General features: G+C 58.1%; 1 protein-coding gene across 1 annotated transcript; it reads left to right on the forward strand.

The window, feature by feature from the left end:
* The first annotated feature begins 666 nt into the window (after positions 1-666).
* Positions 667-13,966, forward strand: ETV5 (ETS variant transcription factor 5). Its single transcript, XM_048314660.1, has 12 exons — positions 667-998; positions 1,159-1,246; positions 1,392-1,439; positions 1,543-1,593; positions 6,537-6,666; positions 6,776-7,039; positions 8,711-8,970; positions 9,641-9,700; positions 10,113-10,181; positions 10,548-10,717; positions 11,924-12,025; positions 12,185-13,966. Exons 1-12 carry the CDS (start codon positions 954-956, stop codon positions 12,404-12,406), a joined length of 1,509 nt encoding a protein of 502 aa, XP_048170617.1. The 5' UTR covers positions 667-953; the 3' UTR covers positions 12,407-13,966.
* Positions 13,967-14,366: the final 400 nt, after the last annotated feature.

Raw genomic sequence — 14,366 nt, forward strand, 5'->3', positions numbered from 1 at the left:
CCGCCTCCGCCCCCGCCCACTCAGCCGCTCTCAATGGTGCTCGGCGGAGCGGCGCGCGGGCGGGCGCGGGGCGGCCCTGCAGCCAATCAGAGGGCGCAGGCCGCCGAGCGGCGGCACGCCATTGGCCAGCGCGGAGGGTAAACAAGCGGCGCGGGGCGGGGCGCGGCGGAGGCCGCTGGCTCGGGGCTTGCGGGCCGGCGCAGAGCGGCAGCGCGGTGCCCGGGCTCGGAGAGGCGCCGCGCCATCCCCGGCCCCGCTCCCGGCTCGCCCCGCTGCCGCTGAGGCTGCGGCGCCCCGGCCGGGTACGTGGGGGCCTGGCGGCGGGGCGCAGCGCGGCCGGGGCCTGGGCCTGGGGCGGGGGCGGTGTTTATGAATGGCGCGGGCCGCGCGGTGTGAATGGCGGGGGGCGCGCGCGAGCGGGCGCTCGAGCGCGCGCTCGGGGGAGAAGCGGGGCGGGGGGGGGGGCGGAGTTTATGAATGGGGCGCGCGGGGCGGCGTGGGAACGAGCGCGGCTGCGGCGCGGCCCCGCAGCGCCGAGCGCGGTGAGAGGGGAGGGGGGAAGGGAAGGGAAGGGAAGGGAAGGGAAGGGAAGGGAAGGGAAGGGAAGGGAAGGGGGGCGAGGCGAAGCGCGGCCCGCCCGCCCGCCCCGCTGCCTCCTCCCGCTCCCACGGCGCGTGATGTCACGGCCGTTTCTATAGAAATTAGGTGACATCACGAGCCGGGGGGCTGCGACCCGCCACGGCAGGAGCGGGCCGGCTCCCCGGGGAGGCGTGGCGGCCCCGCACCCGCACCGAGCCGGCCCCAGGGGTGGCAGGGGCCAGGGGCTGACCCCTCCCCCTCGCCGTCCCCTCCACCCCCCAGCCGCGCACCTGCCGGAGCCCGGGCGGGACCCCCCTTCCCGGGCCGGCGTCGATGCTGAGCGGGCCGGGGGCACTGCCCGCTTCCCCCGCACCATGGACGGCTTCTACGACCAGCAGGTTCCCTTCATGGGCCCCGGGGTAAGTTTGCCCACCCTGATCCCTGGTGACACCTTCCTCCCCGACCTTGGGGGACACCCCTTCCCCATCCTTGGAGCACCCACTCCTCATCTTTGAGAGTACCACCCTTGTCCTTGGGGGCTGCCACCCTCACGGGCAGCTGTCGCCCTGTTCCTTGCAGAAGTCCTGCACAGAGGAGGGCCGAGGCCGGCTGGGGTCCGATAGGAAAAGGAAATTTTTGGAGACTGACCTGGCCCATGACTCGGAAGGTAGGCAGGGCTGGCCTGGGTGGCCATGGCCTCTCAGCGGCCCCATGAGACCACTCGCCTTGCGTTGTTTTAGAAATAATCCTGCAAATAATGGCAGTTTTATTTATTCTTCTGTGGAGCACATAAGTCTTTCACTCTGTTCCAGAGCTCTTCCAGGATCTCAGCCAGCTCCAAGAGGCCTGGCTAGCTGAAGGCAAGTCTTCACCTCCGCCTTTTTGCCATGTAAAATCTCTCTGCAAGCGTTTTTTTGAGAACTGAAAACGCCATAAACCCACTTTTTTGTTTGTTTTTTTTAGCTCAGGTCCCCGATGACGAACAATTTGTCCCAGATTTCCAGTCTGACAACTGTAAGTGATTGTTCCGGGTTTTTGTTCTCTGGGGGTAGATGTTTGGGTGCCTGTGCAAACATTTGAACTGGGTTTGGAGTAGCTTCCTTGGGAAAGCAGTTGTTCCTGGGGCTGAAACGTGGAATCATGGGCTTTTGGGAGAAAGCACTTGTGGTTTGGGTGCATCGAGATGAAACGTGCAATGTCCTGTCTTTCGTTAATGGGGAAAATTATGGCCAAATGCACGGAAATATCTCTAGCTGCTCTCTGGGTTCCTCTGAGACGCGATGCTTGTTCGTAGCGAGGTGGATTCGCTTCTAAATACTCCTTTTCCCTTTCAAGTGGAAGAGATAACCCGTGCTGGGCTGCTTGGTTAGCCACAATCTCTGCAGTTTCTAGAGCCTTTTAGAGTCTTGGCCCAGCGCTGTTGGCAAGAGCAAGCCTGAGCGGTGAAATTTGAGCCGCTTTAAGCAGCATTAATCACTGGCAAGCCAGCGTCTTTAAAAGGAGGCCAGTGAAAATGCAGTCCCTCGTGAATTGCATAAGAGCGAGAGTTGGTTCTGAGCCGCGGGTGGTTGCCAGAGCGGGTTAGTGGCGAGGGCAGGGGCCAGGGAATGGCGTGTGGGGCTGGCGCAGCTCCGGGCGCTGCTCTCGGGCGTCGAAGGGTCGGTTGGAGGAGAAGGGGGAGGAATCAGGATGTTTTGAGTTGTTACCTGGCAAACACAAGTAGTAGCTTGGTGTCGGTGGCTGGGTTTTGCTGCTGAGCCAGACAGCTACGGAACTTAAAGGAAATCAAGTTTAGCCTGCAGTCGAACAGATTTTTCATTCCAGCTTTGTCACAGCATGCAGCGGGGTATCTCCTCCGACAGCAAATGCATGTTAATTATTGCTCTTTGATTACTTCGGAGTGGGAAACTTGCCATTAAGCCGGTCCAGACAGCCCAAGTTTCAGAAGTGTTTTTTTCCCCTGTCTCCCCTGAGATAAAAGGCGAGCCCAGAGTCAGAAACACAACGGTCTGTTGACATCCCCAGCACAGCCCAGCAGCTCTTGCTCGGAGCAGTAGAAACTGCAGTGTGCGTGGGAGGGTGGCTCTTGGAGCTGAAGCTGTTTCCAGTGCCTTTTGGCAGTCTCTTTTTCCTTGTAACCTGAAGAGCTCAGAGAGGAGAGACAAACTTTTCTGGGTGATGCAGAAGAAAGAGGAGGAAAAGAAAAAGGCATTTATTTGGTCAGGACTCTTAAAATGTTCTGACCTGCTCAGCCTGTGGACCTGGTGTTGAAACGCCTTTGTCACTTGAGAGATCTGCCTGCACGACTCCCTGCAGCAATAACCTTCCTTTACTTTCCTGGGGAGAGAAAGCAAAGGTTTCTCTTGCTGCTGGGATTGCTGGCTGTGGGGGGACTCAGACTGAGGAAGAGGGGAATGGGAAGCCCAGCTCCTCCATCCCTGCACTAGAGAGAGTTCACAGAGGAGAGAAACTCCAGTTTTGAGCTATGTGCCACGCAGAAAGGGAGAGAAGGAGGACTCTGCTGCAGCTGTGGTCTGCACCCAGCTTTTACTAGCAGGGACATGCTGCCTTCCTGGGCTGGCAATCACATTGGAGTTCAGCATCCGTTAGCTCCCAGGGAGAGGTAAATGCCCCCTCAGTCCCCATGGATGCTTGTGGACGTGTGTTGGACTCTGTTTCTGCAGTTGTGTAGCTCCACACCTTTTCCCTGAGGGAACTGCTGCTCTCTTATCCTGAGCAAACTTCAATCTTGTGCCCCATCTTGCATTCCCAGGGCCAAGCTTCCTTGGCACAGCAGCAAAAAGGGACAAACCAGGCTCAGTTTGGGCCCCATGCAGTGGGGAGCATTGCCGCATGTGCCACGTGGAGTCTTGGAGATGCTCAGAACTGCAGCATCCTTCTTGTCTTGCTAAAACCCCCTCATGGCTGCCTGCAGCTCTGCTACTGCCCACTCTCTGTTCCCGACTCCGTAGCCAAGATCCCTGGCAGGCAAGGGTCTTAAAGTTGGGGCTTGGGAGCAAAATAATCTGGAGGGCAGTGGGTCTCTGTGCTGGGGAGGAAATCCCTCCGTAGGGAAAGCAAGGCTACTCCAGATGAGGGATGCATTGTTCTCAGTGCCCTGGACTGAGTGGCAAGAGGCCAGATTCCGGGCTTCTTAGTTGCCCAGGGAGGTGATGGATCCTTCCATGAAAGCGAGGAGGCTGTGGTGACTCTGCAGAGCTCACCATGCTGGCTCTCACGCTGCACCCCTGACCGGGCATGGGGGTGAGCTCACCAGCAATGTGGTCCTGTGGCCAAGGGTGTACGTACAGTGTTATGCCTCCACTGGTTGTTTAAGGACCTGGGAAGTGATGGGATCATGCTGAGGAGATGGGATCATGCTGAGGAGATCAAGCACCACAAGAAGTGATTTGTTCCCAGGGTACCTGTGGCCTCCCTGCGCAGGCAGCACGTGGCAACAGCCACGGGCTGGGCACGGAGTTTCTTACACACCAAAATGAAAGAGGGAGGTTTGTTTGTGAGGAAGAGTTGTTTAAACAAAGGAAAGCAGGAGCCTGGCTTCTATTTCTGCCTCCTCTCCTGGTGTGACCTTGGGTGCGTCCTGTAGCGCCGGGGGATGGAGGGGCAGGCGCGGAGCTCGGCTCCCAGGTGACGGCTTGAGCGGGTGCCAGTGTCCCCGGGCTGGACGTGGTGGTTTGGTTGCCTTCCCCTTGCCTCGTTCAGTGGAAGCCAGTGTTGCCCAAGCTTAGTCTCGGGGAGGTCCAATTATGCCAATGGGTGGGAATAACCTGCCCTGTCCTCCACCAAGGGATTCACTGGGAATTCAAGGCCTTGAGTGGCTTTGCGGTGTCACCCTTGGCTGACGGTTGGCGTTAGGGGCATTTCCAGTCTGGCTGCTTGTATGGCACTGCGGGGGTTTGCCTGAGCTCCCCCACCCAGCTCCCCTCCCGGCTGGGCACAGCAGTGGCACGTGTGGCTGGTCCCTTGCCCAGCCTTCCTGGGGTCCTTCCATCCCGAGGGGCTGCCGGGCACCCACGGTGTCCTCGCTGCTGCTGAGGCTCAGCCTTGGCGTGGATCTGCCAACACAACGTTCTCCGGCCCCGTCTGTAGTTGAGCTGCTCCCTCTGCATATTTTTATATATTTTTTTAGCTTTTAATTGTAGTGCCGAGGGCAGGACCGGAAAGGGTAAAAGTGCTTGTGCACCCAGAGTTCCTTTGAGGTGTTGGGTGCTGGGGCAGGGCAGCTCCTCCCACCTGGCTGCTCGCTGCTGGGACCCAAACCCAGCGCCTTTCCCCCCAAAAGCTGCACCACTGGCCTCGGTGCCCCCTGGACTCCTCCAGCCTCGCTGGCCATGAGCTTGGCTGAGGAGTGAGTCCTGCTGAGCAGCGCCGGCCGGCCCTGCAGTGTTTGTGTAAGGAATCCAAACGTTGCACAGAGCCCGGGCTTGGACAGCTGGTCTCTGTTAGGATCTTAAGGCTCATTTCCCTTTTTTTTTGAATGGCAGTGCTAAGCTCTGGGGAAATTTTTCCTTTCTTTTTTTTTTTCCTCCCTCAGCCACATGAATGGAGCACTACGAAGTGTTTGTGAATGGAGGGTGGTGCCTGCTCAGGGACTGGAGGCTTTTTTTTTTTTTTCAATGAATAACCAGACCCCATTGTACGACTGGCGGAAAAACAACCCGCTCCAACAACACGGAGCCTGTTTGGAGAGCCATGCCCGCGATAGGCAGCTGGAGCCCTTCCAAAGCCAGTTCCCCTTTGCTTTCCCATGGCTCATGGGGTGCCTGTGCTTTGCCGCTGCCATGCTTGGCCCCCTTTTAAGGCTGGAAATGCTGAGAGTGGCAAAACCTCCCTGGGGAGGGGGGGAAGGAGGAGTGGGATAAATCCGGCTTGGGAGCGGGTGGAAGGCGTGTGGGGGGCTGTGCTGGCTCAGCGCTGGGCTTTGTGTTTCAAATCCTTCACGGGGAGGGGGGGTTTATGCCCTTGGTACCAGCTGTACTGAGGCCTTTCGAGGGGGGGATGGGTACAAAGGGGAGTCAGCAACTCTTTAAAGGTTTTGACAAATTAGGGGAGCAGCTAATTACCTGGCAAGCTGTGAACAGTTGTCCTGGAGCTATTTGCTCCTCTCCAGTGTAGCTGGGCTGTGTTTAGGCTTCACATGAAGCTAATACTCCACTTCCGATTAGTCTTGGCTCTCCTCTGAGGCACTATTTAGGTACAGATCTCTGAGGTGCTTTCCCTTTCCTAGGGCGCCTGCTTTTAGAAATTAATTAGCTTAAGCATATATTACTCAGTTTATAATTATATATAGCAAGTGAGCTTGGGAGTGGGTGGAGAGGATTTGGGTTTAATGGGATGTTTGTCACTTGAGCTCATACAATTGTGGGACCCTAGGAGTGGATCCCATTGGGCCACCTTGGCTGCAGGAAGGTGGATCCCACTTAAAAACTCTGGGAGCGGGTATGCCCCTGTGAGGGCGAGTGGGTTGCTGTTTACGAGCTCTTGGAGCTCCAGTCTGTTCAGCCCCCTCACCCCTTGCTCTGTGTCTCAGGCAGGCAGCCACTGCCTTTGGTTCTTGGGCTCTTCACTTGCTGGGGAGCTGCTGGCCTGGCCACAGCACGTGTCTCATCCAAGGCTGCTGTCGAGCTGCCTGTTGCCCTCTCACAGTCCTTGCTCTGCCCCTCTTGGATCCCAATGGGGAGCAATTCCCCTTCTGAGAACTGTGTCCTGGGCTGCTGTGACTGTGCCAACTCTGCCCTCCCCTGCCACCCTGGCTCACTTCTCCGCTGGTGCTGGGGTCTGGCAGGGCACCATATTGCCCTGGTTCAGTTGCCCAGTGCTCCCAGGGCATAATTCAGCACCTCATTCCCAAGCAAAGAGCTGATGCTTGCAGGCGTGATGTTCCCATCGCCCTCTCCCCTGTGGGTGAGCCTGTGTCCTCCTCGGTGTCCTTGCAGTGGTCCTGCACGCCCCACCTCCGGCAAAGATCAAGCGGGAGCTGCCCAGCCCATCCTCGGAGCTGTCATCCTGCAGCCACGAGCAGGCTCTCTGTGCCGGCTATGGGGACAAGTGCCTCTACAACTGCTGGTAGGTAGCACGGGGACACGGCTGCCTGCAGAGCCCCCAGGCGCTCTGTGCCACGCGGTGCTGTCCCCACCGGTGCTGCCCTCAGCCCCTGGCCCATCTCCTTTGGCAGTGCCTACGACAGGAAACCCCCCGCCGGGTTCAAGCCATTAACGCCGCCCGCCACACCGGTGTCCCCTGCGCACCCCGGCCCGGCCCTGCCACCGCCGCCACCGCCGGCCCCGGCCGTGCCAGCGGCTGCCCATGGGGCTGCCCCGGCCCCTCACGCGCTGCAGGAGCAGCGGCAGCAGCCGCCCTTCGCCGTGCCGCGGCCACCGCACCCGCCCATGCACATGCCAAAGATGATGTCTGAGAACCAATACCCCACAGAGCACAGGTAAGGCGTCCCCAGAGACCACAGGAATCCTGCGGGGCTTTATGGGGACTCTTGGTGTGGGTTGGTGGTCGCAAAGTGTGGGGAAGAAAGAGAAACGCTTGTGCCTTTGTTCCCATGCTGCGGTTGCAGTTGGTGGGCCAAATGTTGCTTCCTGTGGTCCCACGTGGCAAAACTTGCCACTTCCTACTGGGGTCTTGTGGCTCTTTCTCCTGCTAACAGGGAACTGCTCCTTCCAGTCCCAGAACATTGGGCAGAACCTTTACCTCCCTCTTGGGAAATGCAAGGGATGCAGAGGCTGCCTCCTGCATCCACCTCTTTTCCAACGGGTGATGGTCTTGAGTCAGGGCTCTGCTCTCCTCGTTCCCACTGCACTGTAGCTCTGCCTCCCAAGCCAAGCCCCGCTGGGCTGTGGAGCTGTGACCATCTCTGTGGAGCTGTGACCATCTCTGTGGAGCTGTGACCATCTCTGTCCTGCCCATGTGCACCCAGGCTGGGGGTGGTCCTGAGCTGCCCCATGCACTGCATGGCATCACCATGATTTTGTGGGCTGTGGTGGGAAACCCCTGTTCCCTCCTTCCTCTCCAAGCTGTGGCTTCATTCCCCATCGCTCCCACATCCCTGGAGGCTTTGCCAGTCCCCTCCCTCACCCTGGGTTTGCTCCTATGGGTGCTCATAGTAGGTGCTCTGCTTGTGGCCTCTGGATGCCCTTTGCTGTGACAGCCACCATGTCACCCCTGTGGGAATGGGACGAGACGTGGCAGCCTGGCAAAGGCCATGCAGTGGGGCCACGGAAGCCCTTGGAATGTGCCCACAGCAGGCAAGCATCCCTCCCCAGCAGAGCGGGGCTCCGGGTGACCTTCAGGCTATGCAGGGGGCTGGCTGCGACCCCTTGGGAAGCACTGTGCCAGCACGGGGCTTGGGTTTCATTCAGGAAGGGCAGAGGGACATGGCTCGGAAATGGAGTAATCCCAGCCCGGCAGCTGGGAGAGCTCCGGTTACAAAGCCAAATGGTGCAAGGCCGGCTGAGAGGAGCCGGCACGGAGATCCAAGATCACCTTTCAAGGTGCCGGAGGACGAGGGGATGTGGCAGCACCCCCTCGAGATGGTCCCTCATCCATCGCCACCAGCAGAAACCGTGCTCTCAGACCAGTGGTGGCAGCACCACGGAGCCCAAAATAGTGCTCCCTGCTGTCGAGTTCAAGGTTTAATCCCAGCTGCGCAGGCGGATTAGCAGCCGGCTGGAGCTGCGGGGTGGATTTGGCTTTGCGTAAGCGCCCACCCATGTACAGCATCCCTGGCCCCTGCCCCCAACACTGGGGACAGATTTTACTGGTTCACAGAGATACGAGTGTTGGGGGGTGGTTTTTTGTTCCTCTCCAGATACCTGAAGGCCAGATGTGATGGCCCATGTGTTATCCTGCTCCTCCATCTTGGGGTCCTGAGCACTTGGAGGGGCACAGGGCTTCTCAGCACCCCACTGGGTCCCCATGGGATGAGCCCCTGTGGTGGCTGTGTGTCTGAGGAACCGTCCCAGCCTGCTGTGGGTGCACCCTGGGAGCACCCCAGGCTGAAGGCACCCAGCTGTCAGTCAGGCAGTCCTGGTCTGGGGTGGGAGCCAAGAGCAGGGCTGACCCTCCCACTCCTCAGTAATGCCGTGTCCTTCTCCCCCAGGTTTCAGAGGCAGCTGTCTGAGCCCTGCCACCCCTTCCCGCCGCAGGCTGGGGTCCCGGGGGACAGCCGCCCCATCTACCACCGGCAGCTGTCAGAGCCCCTGGGCCCTGCTGCCCCCCGCCCCCCTCAGGGATTCAAGCAGGAGTACCATGACCCTCTCTACGAGCATGGCGGCCCTGGCCTGCCCGGTCCCCCTGGCCACAGCTTCCAGCCCCCCATGGGCATCAAGCAGGAGCCTCGGGACTACTGCATTGACTCAGGTGGGTGCTGGGTGGGGTCACGCCAGTGACACTCCAAGGAGCAGAGCATCTCTGCCATCAGCATGGCAGGTGCAGGGTTGAGCCTTGGGCAGTGGGTGCTGTGTCACCCTGGAGCTCCTCTGGTGCTGGGATGCTGCTTTGCCTTCTTCTTTCCTCTCTTTCCTCCTTTTCCAAAGCCAGAGGATAGAGCAGGCGCTTACCTGATGCCAGTGGTGTGGTCAGTGCTGTCGCCACAGGCTGGGGCACCCACGGCGCCTGGTGGGTCCCCCCTTGGCTCTGGCCTAGGGCCAGCTGTGACTTCTGCCTGCTGGACCCTACCAGCATCACGGAAAAATCCTCTAATCGCCTTAGGACCTAAAAATACCCCAGCCTCGGGATGGAGGGTGGCACAGCCAAGCAGATGGTAGGGGAGGCGGAGCAGTGCCTCCCTTCATGCGAGGCCTGTGAAAACTCGAGCTCACTTAGCCCATGCTCCAGTCTAAATTCCAGTGCCACCCCAAGTCATACTGGGCTTTTTTCCCCAATGTTGAGGGTGGATGTGGTAGACCAGGGAGCGTAGGGAGGGAGGAAGGTTCCCAGACTTCACTGCAGGACGTGCTCGGGGTAAAGAATATGCTGCCGAATCCATGGTGGCACCCACAGGGTAATGTTATTTCCATTTCCCTCTCAGAAGTGCCTAACTGCCAGTCCTCGTACCTACGGGGGAATGTCTTCCCCAACAGCCATGACGGTGAGTGACCCTCCTGCTCTCCTTCTCTCCCCCATCATGGCCCCATCCCACCCCTCCCTTGGCACCCAGCACTCCCTGGGCACCCTGAAAACACCCACGAGAGCACTGTGGGGCCTGTGAGAGCCGCGTGTGCCAGCCCCAAAAGCAGCTGGCGGCCCCTGTGAGCGTGCTGTGAGGGCACGGCAGCGCCGTGTAATCTGGGATAATGCTCCTGACAGAGCTGCTAATAGGGTTTGGGAGCAGTGATGAGGGCAGAGCTGCGCAGCGCTCAGCCACTGAAATAGCTGGGAATGGGTCTGCTCCCAGAGCTGCAGATGGGGTCCTGTGCTGGGTTGGGCCAAGCCAGGGTTTTTTGGGGTCCAGCCAGGGTAGTGGAGGGGCCCTATGCTCACCAAGGGTCTTTTACTCGTAGGATTTTCATATGAAAAGGACACACGATTGTATTTTGATGACACGTGCGTGGTACCCGAGAGGCTGGAGGGTAAGAATCTGGCCCTGGAGGAGGCCTGTGGGGGAACCGGGGCTCGTGGAGGAAGATGTGGGGATGCTGGGATCTGCAGTGCCTGCCTCATAAAGCCAGGCAGTGCTGGCACTGTGCTCTTGAGAGCTGCTGAGAATCATCCCACGTGGCAGCTTGGCATCACTGCCACGTTCCATCTCTGTCCCTGACACCTACGTGCCTGCAGCACCATCCCCAGCACCTCTCCCCTCTCCCACCCCATGGCCTGATCCTGCTCAGGTGTCTCGGCACAGGGGTGACCCGTGTTGTTGTACATGTCCCCTGCTGGTGACACAGCCTGGGAGGAGCAGAGCCAGGGTGTTTAACCAGGTGTCTTGGTGCGGGCAGGTAAAGTGAAGCAGGAGCCCACCCTGTACCGTGAGGGCCCTCCCTACCAGCGGCGTGGGTCCCTGCAGCTCTGGCAGTTCCTGGTCACCCTCCTGGATGACCCCGCCAACGCCCACTTCATCGCGTGGACCGGCCGGGGCATGGAGTTCAAGCTGATTGAGCCTGAGGAGGTAAGAGAGGTCCTGCCCTGGAGCTGGGGAGTTGCTGTGGGGATGCGGGAGTGGGCTGGATCCTTCCCGTGCAACAGCATCTTCCCACTCATGCTTGAGGCAAGACACATATCTCTGCTCTGCAGTCAGCTGTAGAAATTTGCCTTTAATATCTTCCACTGCCTCCTGGTGTGGCTGAAGATGGCAGGGGCCACCAGCCGTGGTGGTGTTGTCTCTATGCTGTGCCTTGCTGAGACCCGGGTTCTGCCATGGTTCCCTCCTTCCCAAGCTGCTCCCATCCTTTTACCCTGGGTTTCCATTGATGCCTTTTCCTGGTCTTAAAATCAAGAGTCAAACACTGTTAGAAGGGAAAAAGGGATTTTACCTTGGTATTTATTTTAAGGATCCTTAGGTGCAGACATCCACGTCGAATGCACCGAAATGCACACCGCAATGCACACCCCCAAAAAGATCTGGTATGACATTGTAGGTCTTACTAACTAGCATATCTATCAAAAATTCCCCAATGAGAGGCTTGAATGAGCCTCCCTCCCCCCCAGGAACCTTCCCCTGGATGGTTCTATCTTAGTTTACAGAATGTGTTCTGGAGAGGACCTTGGAGTCTGGGGCACACTAACTTCTACCTACGAAGCTTCTAAAATGTTGAGTCTCTTAGCTGAACAAACAAATCCAAGAATGTAGGCAAAAAGCACTAAGAATACAGAAGTTGTAAAAAGGTGTAACAGGAGTATAAAAGAAAAGGCAAAAAGTCATCACGGCATCAGCAGCAGCAGCTCTGTGCTGGCACATGGCCGTGCCGGATCCGTGCGGCTCCGCGGGAGGGTGACACAGAGGAAGAAGCTGTTTGGGGAGTAATTGAGAGCAGCTGTAGCCAGCACCGAGCTGCGCATTGTGGGTAATTACCCGTAATATCTCTTGCTCCATGCGTGGAAATTGTGGTATTCTGAAGCAGCTTTTTTGGCAGGCTCTCCCTAATCAAATGGCTTTTGATTTGACCCCTGACTTGGCGGTGGCTGTGTGGTCACAGCCGGAGCATTTATCATGGCAGGCGGGGAACCACTCCCAGGCCACGGTGACACCTTCGCCCCTGGCTGCCGCAGCCCCCCCAAACAAGCTTCTAGCCTGCATTTCAGTTGTGATTTCCTTTGAGGATCCCTGTTCAAGCCCCAGCCGGAGCCCTGATGGCTGCCACCTCTCTCCCCACAGGTAGCACGGCGCTGGGGCATCCAGAAGAACCGGCCAGCCATGAACTACGACAAGCTCAGCCGCTCCCTGCGCTACTACTACGAGAAGGGCATCATGCAGAAGGTGAGTGCCCCCCCTGCCACCCCGCAGCAAGGTGTGACCGTCCCCTGCTGCCCCAGGCTGCAGCAGAAGAGGGATTAGGTCTGGTGTGAGGTGTGTGGTGCTTCTCCAGGGCAGGGGTAACGTTCAGGGCACCTCTCACACCCTCCCTCCTCCTCGCAGGTTGCTGGCGAGCGGTACGTCTATAAATTCGTCTGTGACCCCGACGCCCTCTTTTCCATGGCCTATCCCGACAACCAGCGCCCTTTCCTGAAGACGGAGCCGGACTGCCCAGTGCCGGAGGAGGAGACGGTGCCGCTGACACACTTCGAGGACAGCCCGGCATTCCTCCTGGAGAAGGATCCCTGCGGCAGCCTTCCCTACGCGGAGGGCTTCGCCTACTGACTCGGCCGGCTGGCAGAGCCATTGGCACTAGCGCATCCACCTGGGGCAAACACGGTTTTCTAAAGAATATTTTTGGCTGTTCGTAAGGAAAAAAACCAACCCAACGACAAACCACATGGGTGCACACACACGAATTCGAGGAATTTAAAACGCCCCACGTGTGTTGCTGCCGAATTCCCACCCTTCCTTTCCAAGGGCTAGTGCACAGGACTGCCCGTGGCTGGCACCTCCTGCCATGCATCAGTGTGATGTCTTGGGGCGCCGGCAGCCTAAAGTTGCAGTCTCTTCCCCAGGCCCTGGCTCTGGCAGTGCCCCAGGACTGGGCTGCGTGGCTACCGAGCCAATTGTCACGACAATCTGCTTTGCATCGAGCACAATCCGCGTAGCTGCCTTGTGTGGTGGAAAGGGCTTTGATTTGCACAGAGAGGAGGGATGCGGGGGGGCCGCCTGGGCCAGCACCCCGGGGCTGATGTGCGCAGCATCCTACCCCAACCCTGAGGAGCCTTCTGCCTTCTTCCTGAGCCCCCCTCCCCATATAACCCGTTGTTCCCATAGAACCTCCTGCATCCTCTCCGTGCCCTCAATCCTCCCCAGCTCTGGCAATGGGCCATGGGTTGCATTTTGGGGGAGGAGACCCTGACACTAACTCCTTCTTCGTTTTTGGTTTTTTTTTTTGGGATGTTTTAGGAAAATACTAAAGGTTTCTAAACTGATTTTTGTAGATTTTTTGTATTTTAAGGCAAAGCTATTTTTCGCAGCCCGGCTGCTGTCCCTGGAGCCCCTGGGGACACCCCCATGGCTTTCCTGGTAGGAGGGGGAGCCCTCGATGCCCATGGCTTCCTGGGATGGCTGCCGAAGGATCTGGTCCACTCCATTTCACCACTCCAGTCCTCTTTCCCAGGGGAGCCAGGGCTGAACCCCAGTAGTGGCTCAGCTGCGCTCCCCCTGCTCGGCATGGCCTCGGAGCTGGGCTGTAAGGCTGAGGTGGGCAGGGATGGGGGGGTCCCCCACCCCCCTTCCTCAGTACCCCACTTCCCTCCAGCTCCCCCCACCCCTTGCTGCACCTCCTAACACTCCTCCACCACTCATATATCCATACCTGCCTCTCCTGCACCAGGCTACATGTTTTGTTGTAAATGCTGTATAGGAATTTTTTCTCCTCATTAGTTAGCTTCGGTTGGAATTTTTGTTTGGTTTTTTTTTTTTTTTTGGTTGTTTTGTTGGTTTTTTTTTTTTGGTTGGTTTTTTTGGGGTTTTTTTGGTCTGTTTCTTTTTTTTTTTTTTTTTTTTTTGGGAAGTATGAAGATTAACTCTACGATGACTTGGTTGCTCTCCCCATGGTGGCTGCAGTGGCTTGTACCCATGGGGAGCATTAGGTTTTGGGAACCCCACCTTGGGGACAGGTTTTTAACCATTTGCTCGGTGTGGCAGGTCTGCAGTGCAGAAGGAGTTAATCTGAGGACTGATTTGAAATATCTTTATTCAAGCAGGGCTATGTATCTCCTGCAAAGCTGCATTACATTCTGTACTGTGTACAATAAAGGATCTTGCTTCCTGTTCCTCCCTGACTGCCTGGGCTCCTGCTTTGCCTGTGCCATGGGATGCTGCCTGGGTTGGGAGGAGCCCCTGGATGTGCTTGTGGGGTCTGCAGTGGTCCAGGGTACAGCCCATCATTTGCAGTCTGGAGCTGGGACCAAGTCACGAGGGCTGCTCTCTCCCCAGTCCCCCTGCCCTCTCCCCAGTTCTGCATTTGTTGCTCCTGGGTCTGGATACTGCCATGGTTTCCACAAAGCCACATCCCATGAGAGGATCCATTTGGAACGGGGGCGGCTTCTGCCCAGCAGCTGCAATTTAATATTGCTTCCTCCCCAGGGTTTCTCAGTGAGTCCTCCACTCCCCTGGAAACCCAAGCACCTGCCGTCGAGCAGGGCTAAAGCTGGTGGTGACCTCTCAGGAACGC

Source organism: Corvus hawaiiensis, chromosome 10 (genome assembly GCF_020740725.1).
Source record: "Corvus hawaiiensis isolate bCorHaw1 chromosome 10, bCorHaw1.pri.cur, whole genome shotgun sequence".
NCBI classification, from domain to species: domain Eukaryota; kingdom Metazoa; phylum Chordata; class Aves; order Passeriformes; family Corvidae; genus Corvus; species Corvus hawaiiensis.